Source organism: Solanum tuberosum, unplaced genomic scaffold (assembly GCF_000226075.1).
Source record: "Solanum tuberosum cultivar DM 1-3 516 R44 unplaced genomic scaffold, SolTub_3.0 scf00012, whole genome shotgun sequence".
NCBI lineage: Eukaryota > Viridiplantae > Streptophyta > Magnoliopsida > Solanales > Solanaceae > Solanum > Solanum tuberosum.
Genome location: NW_006238937.1, coordinates 540,581 through 552,571, shown reverse-complemented (window position 1 = coordinate 552,571; position 11,991 = coordinate 540,581). Strand labels below are relative to the sequence as shown.

Here is an 11,991-nt window from a genome sequence, read left to right as displayed (position 1 = left end):
TGTCTAATCAGAAAGGGAATAAAAAGTTAATTTGTCATACTAAATACAGGACAATCTGTTAATTAGGCAAATTAGGAACAAATTTAAGTAGTCAATCAGCAACTTAAATTGAACTAAGGGCCAATTTTGTTAATGTGTATTAATCTGAGGTCTGAATTAACAAGTTGAAAATATCCAATTTCAACAATATGTGCCCTATGTGGTCAATTTAACAAACTTGTGAGAGTATAATGAAAATATCATTCTCCGAGAGAACCAATTTCGAAAAGTTCAATTTTATATGCCTCGAGAAGCCCAAAAAATAACTAACTGACGAGGCAATCCCCTTCTGCCTAGTGGAGAACTGGCTTCGCAATTTCCGTCGAAGCCATTACTGCTATAATAATATCTTCACTTCCACTATTCTCTCTGTTCGTTATTATCTTCTTCTTCTCTCCCGTCGATGGCATCTATATCACCGTCTGGAATCTGGCTCCACCGCACATCCGCCGCATTCCACCGTCAGCTGCCTTGCTTGCTCTTATCTCTATCCGGCCACAAACTTGCTGCTTCCACTAAATTTTACCTTCCTCTACGTCTTTCGTACTCTCGAGATACCTTTCGCCTTGCTTCAGCCAACACTTTGACGGCCAATTCTGTATCGGTTTGCTTCCTTATCCACTTTTACTCACTTGATTGAGCTCTTAGCTTAATTTCCTTTAGTTTAATCAACTCTATTCTCTATTTGTGCTTATATTTTAGAAATAATTTGGTATATATTCACCAGCACATACAAATTGTTGTAGGATATTGAATTTCCGGAAGGATAAAGTGTACACATAAGTTGTAAAATCTTTTTGGTTCTGCTAACACGCAAATCTGCTATAAATCATGCACTGTGAGGAGAGGAAGAGTATTCGGTTTCAGTCGAGTTATCTAAAAAGGATTAAGTACTCGGAGCTTTGTGAGTTGTAAAGTGACCTGTTGCGATATTTTCAATAGTTACCAATTGATCTCTTCAGCTTACTACTTAGTACAACAGTGGAAGTTTGTTGGATTACATTGAAAACTCATCTGTTGGGAGTAGGGACTATCTCATGCTTTCCTTTTGTATATTGACAAATTTTGTTAGCTCTAAAACTAAATTCATACTGAAATGATAAAGAACTTATTGAATTATGTGCTAGTTAAGATTTTATATACACATATATTAAGATAGTGATGTGTTAATAAATACTGACAAGTGAACCTGAATTCTGTTGATCATTAGTATTACGGAGTAATAAACTTCAGCTACATATTTACCTTCGGCATAGGTGGAACAGAATTCTTATTCTCATATATCAAGTCTTCCATAATTTTTAACAGGCACTCATGCTTTTTGAAAAAATAAAGTGACAGAAAAGGCAAGTAAATTGTATTGTAGTACTTCTTTTGTTTAAAATTACAACGACCCTTCTTTTCCCAGTTGATTGCATCTCACTAAATGCACAACTTTTTTGCTACACAACTGGATGTGGATGTTTCATAGATAAATGAATACATGTAACTTTGTTGCTGTTGCGTTCACTGATAGGTATTTAGAAAATACAATTAGATAATTAGGAACTACACAGAAGACGTTAGAAATCACAGTTCTATTTCAATATGACTACATATTACATTTTAAATGTCTTTTGGAGAGATTTCCTTTTACTCGACACTTGGAGAAGACCTGGATTAAAATTTTGGGACAAAGGGACTACTATATAGTTATGCTCCTAATGTGAATATCTAGCTCACAAGTTGTTGTTTGATTTGATCTGTCTCTTTTCGAATCCCTTTGTTCACAATTGGGAACTGTAAATGCATTTTTTCACCTGCATTAAGAAGTTCCTTTTCCAAAAATGTCCACCAAATCATAAACTTTTCTTCTTGTGGCAGCCCAGAAATGGTGTGTATACGGTAGGTGATTTCATGACCAGGAAAGAGGAGTTACATGTGGTAAAGCCCACAACATCCGTAGATGAAGGTAATTTTGTACTTAAGTTTCATCGTTAATTTATCTACATGAAGTTAATTTCTGATTAATGATTGTATCTACAACAGCATTGGAAGCTCTAGTGGAACACAGGATCACTGGTTTCCCTGTGATTGATGATAACTGGAAACTAGTAAGTTCTGATTTGCAATGTTAGCAGCTAAAGTCATTGTAGTTCCCGCTTTATTGATTATAAGTACCCTTTTATCATATGACTCAGTTTCCTGCTTATGTAGCTCTTCCGAGCATCTGTTAAACTGCATACCTAAAGCTAATTTATCATTAAAGTTGAATTAGTATCGTCATAGCTGAGGATTAGGAATCCGTAACATCTTTGGTGTCTACCTTGTGCAAACTGCAGTTTGTTTAACTCAGAAGATAAACTCGGCACATCAAGCCATGTAGATTACTATGAGACTGTACATAACATTTGTTTATTAGACAGGTAAGCTGGTTATTTACAGTGATGGGGGTACTTCAAATGCCAAAAATAGATCATCCTATAACTGCTTTGGAACTTTTAGAGTAGTAGTTGGCAAGCATGCGATTGGACATAACCATTAGGATAGATTTTAATTTGCATCATATTCTAATCAATAAGCTCTTACTTAATGATAAGCACACTAGAGAGCAATTCATGTGCTTTAGTTTTCACATTTTGGGTACGTGCTGTTCTTGATATGTTAGACAAAAATATTTTAAGCCATAATTTGTAGATCTGTTATAGCTGCCCTCTAATTAATTAGCATACCCAAGGCTTTACTTAGGAGATGTTCTAATCTTCTGATTTTGTGCGCAATCTCATGTTCTTTATCTGGTTTATATTTATGAAAAATCATGCTTCAAACCTCTTTTTCTTATAACACTAAGCAATGACAAAGAAGGTAAGTAAAGACTAATGCTAATATATCTTTTTGGCAACAGAATTGTTTAATTCTTTTGTTTCCCCTTATCACTTCTACTCATTCGATGGCAGATAAATAGGAATCTGTTTTTTCAACATTGGTAAAGTGAATAATAGTAATATCTTCCGGCAAAAGGTGTTTGTAGAACTTTTTTTTTGACAGCTTATTACTTGATATATTTTGATGGCACACCAATAGGAGTTTCTTCTCTAGCTTATAAGCTACCGTCCACTTTTGGTAATTTGAATATTTCATGGGGTGGTCTTTTTATTTGGTACCTAACATGTGGAAATTTTTTAATATGGGAATTGTTTTTGAAATATTACGATATAATTGAAAAATGCAATATTGTAATGCGAAAGGTATGACCATCTCTATAGATTAGATTCCAGATATTCAGTTCAGAGATGTTCCAAGAGTAATATTTTTTTTTTCTCATTAAAACAATCAAAACTCAGAACCTATTTTTTGTTCAGGTTGGTCTTGTTTCTGACTATGATCTATTAGCACTCGACTCTGTATCAGGTAAATTTTCTTCATGGTGATGCTACAATTATTTAATGTGTAGACACAATAAATTCTATTGGTCTTTGGCCAACATCCTTTTTCTGGTCTGTTTTCGTTTGAACGTGTTTGGCATGTAACTGCTTTGTTTACTTTGGACTGCCAAATGGAGAAATGGGATACAATCCACTACATTCGCCTATAGGCTGTAGAAGATGTTCAGATTTTAAGGTTTGGGGATCCAAAATCTTCAAAAAAAAATTGCCTTCATAGTCCAGGAAAGCTTATGTTTGAGATGAGTAAAGTGCATCTCTCTTTCTCCTTTTTTTCCTTGGTGAACATGTAACAATAACATGTCTCTCTAGTTAGATCGACCTATCTTTGTGAAATTTGTTATACCTTGACTATGTTATTAATTTGTGACTTTGAATTTAGAATGTCCATCAAAGAGGAGCAAATTCCAAATCATTTTTGCAGTTGCTTTTTAGATTTGACTCGCTTGGTAATTAACAGAAAGAATGTTTAAAATGCTGTTATCATTTTAGCCTTTCTTTCTGGTTATGAGTTTAAAATAAGTTATGGTTTTCCTAATTCCTTATTGTGCCTTGGACCTTTTCATCTATAGCCAAAGTTGTTATTGTGCCTTTCTTTCCATATGTTCAGCAGCTATGTTATGGCTATAAAGTGCAAAATAAATTAAGATTTCCCTAATCCCTTACTGTGCTTCTCTGTTTGGGACCTTTTCAAAACTATAACCGAAGTACTATTTGCTCTGTCATGGAAATAATTCATGTCAGTACTACACCCACATGGAATCGTAATCTCAGGCAATGCTCGAAGGAAAAAAGGATTACTTTTGTCTTTTGTAAATTTACTTCCTCGGATTTTGGTCATGTGAAAGTGGAATTGCCTGAAAAAATTCATTCTTGCATCCTAGATTTTATTTATTTATATATGGGGAACTAGTTTATTTATGCAAGAGGTAAGTAATTGATATCCACGGTCATCAACGACTTGATGCCATGGCTGTAGAGCATAAAGGAATAGTAACAGTTACAAAATACAGTCACCTAAACTATTGGGTCCGGTTGGATTGCTCAAAGATTGAATTTCTTATCCCATTAATTGAGTAATGATCTAAATTAGAATTATCGGATCAGAGATGCAAATTGAGCTGCTAACAAGCTGGTGTTCTTGAATCTTGATAGATTTGAGTGGAACTTTTTTTTTCTTTCCTTTTCATTTTGTTTTGTGGCGAGTTTGATAGTCCTCCACTGTTTCCGTATTCCCCTTTCTATCTCATTTAAACTGATTTAGTAAAATCCTGACGTGTCACTTGTTCAAATACTTCTTTTAGGTACAGGAACAGCTGATGCAGGCATATTTCCTGAAGTAGACAGCAACTGGAAAGTAAGAAAATTTTAATGCCTTTGCTGTACTCTTTATTTTATATTTTTGTAGAAATAGTTTACACTGCCATCCATACATATTTTCCTTTTCAACATGAAATCCAAAATTCTGATTATTTTTCTGAAGTACAAAAATATCTTGATTTCTGCATAGAAGACTACTGAATTTGTTTCTGTGGTGAAAGGTTGATACTCACTTGAGAACTGTTGATGCCCCTTGTCCCCCCCACCCCCAAAAAAAAGAAATCAGTTAATTGTATTGGGGATTCCGCCGTAGCACAGACTTTAGTGACTAACCTGGTGAAGACTTATTGCAAAAGCTACTTAAAGCCAGACCTTCAGTTAATCGACTCAGGGAAAGGGGATTCTAAGTGAGTTCTTGATCATCAACTTCAGAAGTTGGTCATTTCACTAAAAACTTTGCCTCACAGGAGTGCCTTACTTCTTCAAGTATTCCTATTCCAACCTCGAGAATACTTGAGGACTTCAAATTCATCCTTGCACACTGATCTTCCATGTGGATGCTCCTGGTTTCTAAGCTATTACATTATGTCAACTTTACCCCATTTAGGTGTTTGTGACCTGGACCAATGCAGGTCCTTCCGAAAGACAGACAACCTTCACATCCATACATTGGCAATTTTTAGGCCTTATGGCATCCTTGGAATGATATTAATAAATGGGGTGGTTGGCTGGGAACGCTTGCCATCTTTTTGATGTGAGGAAGAACAGTGAAAATTCACTTGATTATGTATCATTTTAACAGTATCACATTGCACCTCAAAGCTAATCAAGATGTGGCACATTCTGAATAATAATTGCAGACATTCAATGAGGTTCAAAAGTTGCTTGGCAAGACCAAAGGGAAAGTGGTTGGTGATCTGATGACACCTGCTCCTTTAGTAGTTCGTGAATCTACCAATCTTGAGGATGCAGCAAGGTGCTGTCATTTTTTAATTTTTATTTTACTTGAACCCAAGTAATGCTTTTCTTGCTTTTTATTGAATGAGTCCGCCAAGACTTTCTCATGCACCTTCTTTCTTTCACTGTCAGACTTTTACTCAAAACAAAATATCGTCGGCTTCCTGTGGTAGATGGTAAGGGTAAGCTGGTAAGTTTATAAAGTTTTGTTTGTGTACAGCTTCTTTGCTACCCTATCGTTTTCTAACGATCAGCCATTGTTTAATGAAGGTGGGAATAATAACAAGAGGAAACGTTGTAAGGGCCGCTCTTCAAATAAAGCGGGCTACAGAAATGGAAGATTGACATGTACCAATACAAGTTAACCGCAAAAAACAAGTAACACAGTTTGTCCCTTCTTCCACAGGATCTGGTGGTCAAGGCAGTCAGCTTAATTTTTTATAAACTGCAGTTCTCAAACATACTGTGTCAGACTAGGATATATTCGTGTAAATTAGCAACCTTGTAGGAGAATAGTGAAACTTGGCCTTTTAAGACATTGCAGAGTTCATTCTAATAGATAATACTGTTCAAAGGCTACATGCAAAAAGCAAAGTGTTCGAGTCAAAACTCTTCAGAGGTTTGAAACAGAGAAAAAAAAACCCAGATATTTAGTGCAAGTGGGAAACATTTTATGTGAACCTTCAAAAACATTAAATAGTAGGCACCTATCTTGACCTGAAACTTTGCTCTTTGATTGAACGGTCTTTCGGGTGGATTTTGTTATGAATTGTATTTGTCTTCTTTCATTTACCGATTTTTGTGTGGAGCCCATCTCTGAATGGGCTGCATTTCTGTCTTTGGTTGTTGAACTACAAAACGACTGACTATAAATGCTGAGGTGGTTGGGTAACCTTATGTGTGAAAAAAAACAAACTTAAAAGAACAGCCCCATGGAAGATTTTCAACAGGTCGTGTTGACAGAAATGGCACAATATTAGTTTTGCTATTTGGGGCCCTAGTGGCTAGTGACTGGACTGTCTTTTGGAAACAGGGCGTTTCCACATGCTGACAGTGATAGTTTTTTTTTTAATTCAGTTTGACAGGTAGAATATGAGCTCACTAGTCTCAATGTGAAAGCATTTCTATTCACATTTCACATTTGATCAATTGCCTCTTTTTTAGAGTACTACTTTTGTAAATAGGGAGACTAATAGGAGGTAGAGAATCCAAGTCTCTCCATTTACACCGGATAAAATCCTTATCCTCAATTTATTGTCCACAGTAGCAGTCGATAATGCTTTTTCTTCTAGGTTAAAGGGGTAGGCACATGGTGCTCGAAGGAGCTGTGGACACATTCCATTGATTTCTAACGCTATTTTTGCATGTAATTTGTTATATCTGATCAATTCAGAAAAAAGACTTATTACTGTTCCCTAGTCCCTACACAATCCATACTGATTGCAGTATTTTATTTTAAAATGTTTTTCAATATTTGACCTTATTTTACTAAAATTGTTATGGGATACGGGATACCTTGTCAAATTTACTTAGTAATTAGATTTAGATTTGATCGAATAAACTCGAATTTGTCACTGGTAATCATACATAGACAAGTCAAGTGAACATCTAGTGCCAGGATAAAAAGATGTTACATAAATAAGTTTCCATTGCGAGTGCATATGTGACCGTTCTGAATTGACAATGGAGCTAATCTCTGTAAACAGAAGAGAGACTATGGCAGGCAAGCGGGAATGGCTGGTGGCCCATAGTCTCGTCATCAACATTTGTGAGTTGTGACGATTACGGTACAGGAGAATTATGGTATTGTAATAAGGTACACTCTTGTTTTAATTTGAGATATTATTATTTTTATTTAGTTGACCTATTTTATTTTATTTTAAAAATGGAGCATGTCATCGTATCCTTCTATGTTTCTCCTTTTGTAATCGTGGTGTCCTAGCCAATTTATCGACACCTCAATTGATTTCATGGAATATCTATTGCCTCCTACCAAAACAGTATTTTATAGTTAGTAACTATAATGGTTCGAGAGGAAGAAATCACCTCGTATTTTTGTCTCTGATGAGATTTGAATCTGAGACTTTACGATATTCAACTCACTTCATTGACCACATTTAATCGTGTCTTTGGGTGCTCATATCCTTTTCATGGTGAATTGTGTTCTATGTTAAAAAAGTTATAAGAATCATTTCTTTAGTTTTTTTTTTAGCCAAAATTGAATGTATCTCTGAATATAAGTTTGTTAGTTGAAAAAACCCCAAAACATGAACATAGGCGGAACCACATACAATGACTTCAATAAAACCTCCTTCATTGAAAAGTTCTAAATAATGAACATGAGCCGTCCCTGCTACAACAACTAGCTGCAAAATACTATCTAAATATTATTGAACAAAAATATCTAGTTAACTCGATATTTATGTGAGGTAAAAGAAAATACATATATGACAAAATAATTGAAGTAGGCATAAATTAGTCTACATATTTGTTCAGAGTGAGCAAAACACAAAATCACACACTACCCACTTGCACCACACTCAAGCCATTGTAGGGACAGTGTTGTTCCTCATCCTCACCCTTTAGGCGGCCCTTTCCAAGTGGCCGCGGCAGTTTCCCACTTGAATCCACTGGTCTATTCTTTGGGCCTTTTTGGTGTTGGATAAAGATAATAATTTCAAAATAAAATTTAATTATAGTTAATTTAGAATATTAGTTAATTTCAAAATAATTTCCATACTCAAATGTTAAGGTTAGTTCATAGTTGTACCATATAAAAGATAAAGATGGTTAATCCCTTAAGGTACATCTCACCACTGTACCAAACGACCCTTACCGTCTCCTTGTACTAATGCGATCACAGTATCTATCTATCAGATTAGTTATCAAAATCAATCCAAAAGTTAAATTCGAGTCTACTGATCAAAATCTAGTCTAGTGATCAAATCTATCCTTAAATCGAATCGATGCTCAAAACATAAAGTTTCAATCTCTTAAGCCTAAGACATACATCCCCACTTCTAAAATCCATAAAAAACTTTTCCTCATCCACTGTTCATGCTATCAACCAATAAAATAAAATAATTGACTACAAATAGTAACAATTTAACGCCCAATTCCCTTTTCTGTCGCCTCCACACGCGCTCTCCTCACTCAATCATTTTTCCCCAAATAATAAACAATTGGTTAGTCTTCAACATGACCAATATGCATAATCCATCATTCACACTAACATTTGTTTCCCCCACCACTAAAAGACCCCAACCAAGCAAAGTACAAACAGAATTGCGATAGACAAAATAATAACACAAATCCCCTTTACATCTTACAATATCAAAACTGCTCAGCTGATAATTTGTTCTTAAAGATAAAGTAAATTTAAAGAAAGAGGTAATAGTTTTTTTTTTTAAAGAATATAACAATCCTAGGCTACCAAGCTAGGAGTCGACACAACCTGGAGCGGCGCTTGTATTCTTACCAAAGCACTTCCTCTTCCCCCAACCAACAAAAAGAGCACAGATACTACTAATACTATTATTGGTAATATCGATAGTAACTAAATAGTAGTATTACCAGTAATCCACTTCTGGATCCTCGGGCTCGGGCTTCAAGTTTAAATCGGGCTTCTCTTGAAACCAACAAGGCTTCAATTCTGACGGGCTTGCCGTCTCACAGTGCACCTTTTCTTCTGTATGGTTATGATGGGTTGCAAGCGAGTTCTGTACAGCATCAACTTGAGCACCAACTTCTATGGCTTTTTTACGAATTGAAGCAGCAGACAAATCATTAAGCCCACCATCACCAACTAACAACTCAGGAAAATTCAATCGGGCCGAAGGCCCTCTTAGATAATACACCGCCGTATCATAAGCCCGCGCCGCCGCCACCGGCGTTGAATACGAACCCAACCAGATCCTCGAACGCTTGTTGGGTTCTCTAATTTCTGCCACCCATTTTCCCCACTTCCTCATACGAATCCCTTTGTATGGCCTTTCGTTCTTTCTCTTCCCACCACAACAAACCCCTGAACTTGCAGCAACTCCACTTTGACCCCCACCACCTATCTCCATCTTTCTCTGACTGTATAATAATTATGCGAAATTACAGGGACTAAATTACAAAAATTTTGTTTCCCTGTAATCTAGAGCTAATAAACTGGGAGGAATAACAGAGAGAGAAAGAATACCCATGAAAAGGCAAAAGCTGGTAGTGAATGAAGAAAAGGTTATTGTGGTAGCGGTTGTGGCTACTCTACGTTGATTTTCTTAAAAGCATTTTTTAAAATTATTAACTCTAATAAAAGACTCCTCAAAAAAAATGAAAAATGAAAAATGAAAAATGAAAAGAAAATATGTTGAAAGCACCGACACAATCAATAATACCAGTAACTTGCTGGATAGTATAATTTTTTCAATTGGTCCTTTTGTTTATTCAACAAAAGCTTAGCTGCTCGTACCTCATAAGATATGGTGGTGGTTGGCCATCCGCCATGTTAAAAGCTCCCCAAAATCCTCACAAATTTTCACCTATAGGCTATATAGCTAGAGATGTAGGTGTAAATATCCTCTTCTTCTTTTTTCTCTCTCTTGGATTTCCTCTTTGTTTTTGGAATCAAATTTGGCTGTTATAATGATGGGAGATAAGGGAAATTTAGAGGGAATTCAATAATGGAAAAGCAGTTGTCATTTGGTTCAGTGGTGACGACAGAGAAATGGGATTTTCTAAACTATATAAATAAAGATGATTACAATAATTCAATGAAATTCTTTTTTTTTTTAATCCCATGGAAATTTATTGTCGCTATCCTTTTAAGCACACTAGGGACAGATCCAAGGATAAGGTGGGAATTTTCGGAAATCCAATAATATTTGCCTCAATACTATATATATATATATTGAAAAATTGATAAGACGAAGTTGCTTAAATAGTAAACATTGCACGCTTTCAATCCTAATATTATAAATTTCCACTAGCTAAATTGTTAGTATTAGAAATTGATAGTATTTTAGTTATTAATGATTATCGTAGGAATAGGAATTTATGTTTTTAGGGAATTAAAGAGCTGTGGTGGGAGAGTTAGGTCGGTGGTCGGTGGGTTGGAAGAGATAATGGTGTGAGTTGGAGTTACAAAAATACCCCTGTAAAAGCAATAACGATTTTTGACGGAATGACAATGTTGCCCTTATACACATAATTTTGGCGCCTTATTGGTGTGGTCGGAGATTCCTATGCTTGAAAGCTGAATCATGGGTGTACTACCCACTCTGTCTCCCATTTGGTTCCAGGGGAAAAGTATTGCTACTTGTTGTACTTTCTCTTCTATTTTCTATCTATCCATATGGTCTAAATATATGCCCCATAATATTTAACACTTGTTCTTTTTAAATTGATCTTATAAGTTAAGATGATATAAAATGATACATTATTTCTCCACAGATTAACGGAGTATTTGGTTGGTTGATTGTCTAAATTTTTTTAAAAATTTGGGTTGGAAGAGTAGTCCAGTGTACACTGTTCTGTCGAGCTTGAGATTTGAATTTGAAAACTTGAAGTGTATTTTGATACCCTCAGGCCACAAACACTAAGTCAGCCTCGTTTAGAGAAATTGAAGTTTTTATACATACACAAAAATATAAAAATAAAACATCTTATATATATATATATAGTGTAGCTTTTTGTTTGAGCGGGGTTTCAAGTGTACATCTTCGCCCCTCCTAGATCTGCCCTTATTTGTGCAGATAGATAAGTTGTTTCTGAAAAATCATCACCTTACGAAAATATATTATGCATAAGAAAGAAATCAATTAAAAAAGAGATTTAAATAATTGAAATATGAATTTGACAACATTAGATTTAAACTACTAATAAAGACAAAAAAAAAAAAACTTTTAAATTAAGCAAATTTCTATATAATAATTATCACTTCATTATTAATCACAAATATAACAATTCTTGGACCGTTATCACCCCCATAACAATTTCTTATTGTTATTAACTTAAAACATTTTTAATTTCTCTTTTTAGTATAGTAGGGGAGAACTGATTTTTTAGGTCACGTACATTTTCTTTAAAAAATTATGATCTTTTACAGTGATTAACAAACCTTAATTCTTCGTATGGTATTATATCATTAGATATATATAGTTAAAAAACACTATATTAATGGTCACCCTACTTTAGAGCGAAGGGAAGCTATCTAGGGATAAGAACATTTTATCTTCTCTATTAATCTCTATTGACCCCCCCCCCCCCT

The 11,991-nt window shown here is 35.0% G+C and overlaps 2 protein-coding genes across 3 annotated transcripts; one reads left to right on the top strand and one right to left on the bottom strand.

Annotated features, from left to right (window-relative positions):
* Nucleotides 1–242: 242 nt before the first annotated feature.
* Nucleotides 243–6,474, top strand: LOC102582235 (CBS domain-containing protein CBSX1, chloroplastic-like). Of its 2 annotated transcripts, none has more exons than XM_006339807.2 (8): nt 243–637; nt 1,903–1,990; nt 2,068–2,132; nt 3,381–3,429; nt 4,766–4,818; nt 5,642–5,757; nt 5,871–5,928; nt 6,009–6,474. In XM_006339807.2, exons 1-8 carry the CDS (start codon nt 443–445, stop codon nt 6,081–6,083), a joined length of 699 nt encoding a protein of 232 aa, XP_006339869.1. In that variant the 5' UTR covers nt 243–442; the 3' UTR covers nt 6,084–6,474. The 2 variants fall into 2 exon arrangements, with proteins under 2 accessions (XP_006339869.1, XP_015168572.1); XM_015313086.1 differs by having other exon boundaries at nt 244–643.
* A 2,450-nt stretch (nt 6,475–8,924) lies between these two features.
* On the bottom strand, nt 8,925–10,472 carry LOC102581911 (ethylene-responsive transcription factor RAP2-10-like). The gene has a single exon (XM_006339806.2). It carries the CDS (start codon nt 9,806–9,808, stop codon nt 9,308–9,310), a length of 501 nt encoding a protein of 166 aa, XP_006339868.1. The 5' UTR covers nt 9,809–10,472; the 3' UTR covers nt 8,925–9,307.
* Between the last annotated feature and the right edge of the window lie 1,519 nt (nt 10,473–11,991).

What these genes read in the sequence shown, in the direction of transcription:
- LOC102582235 (XM_015313086.1), top strand. Translation starts at nt 443, where the DNA reads ATGGCATCTATATCACCGTCTGGAATCTGGCTCCACCGCACATCCGCC. An exon ending in TTGATGATAACTGGAAACTA is followed by an intron (nt 2,133 to 3,380) that starts GTAAGTTCTGAT and finishes TTTTTTGTTCAG; the next exon opens with GTTGGTCTTGTTTCTGACTA. An exon ending in AGCACTCGACTCTGTATCAG is followed by an intron (nt 3,430 to 4,765) that starts GTAAATTTTCTT and finishes TACTTCTTTTAG; the next exon opens with GTACAGGAACAGCTGATGCA.
- LOC102581911 (XM_006339806.2), bottom strand. Translation starts at nt 9,808, where the DNA reads ATGGAGATAGGTGGTGGGGGTCAAAGTGGAGTTGCTGCAAGTTCAGGG.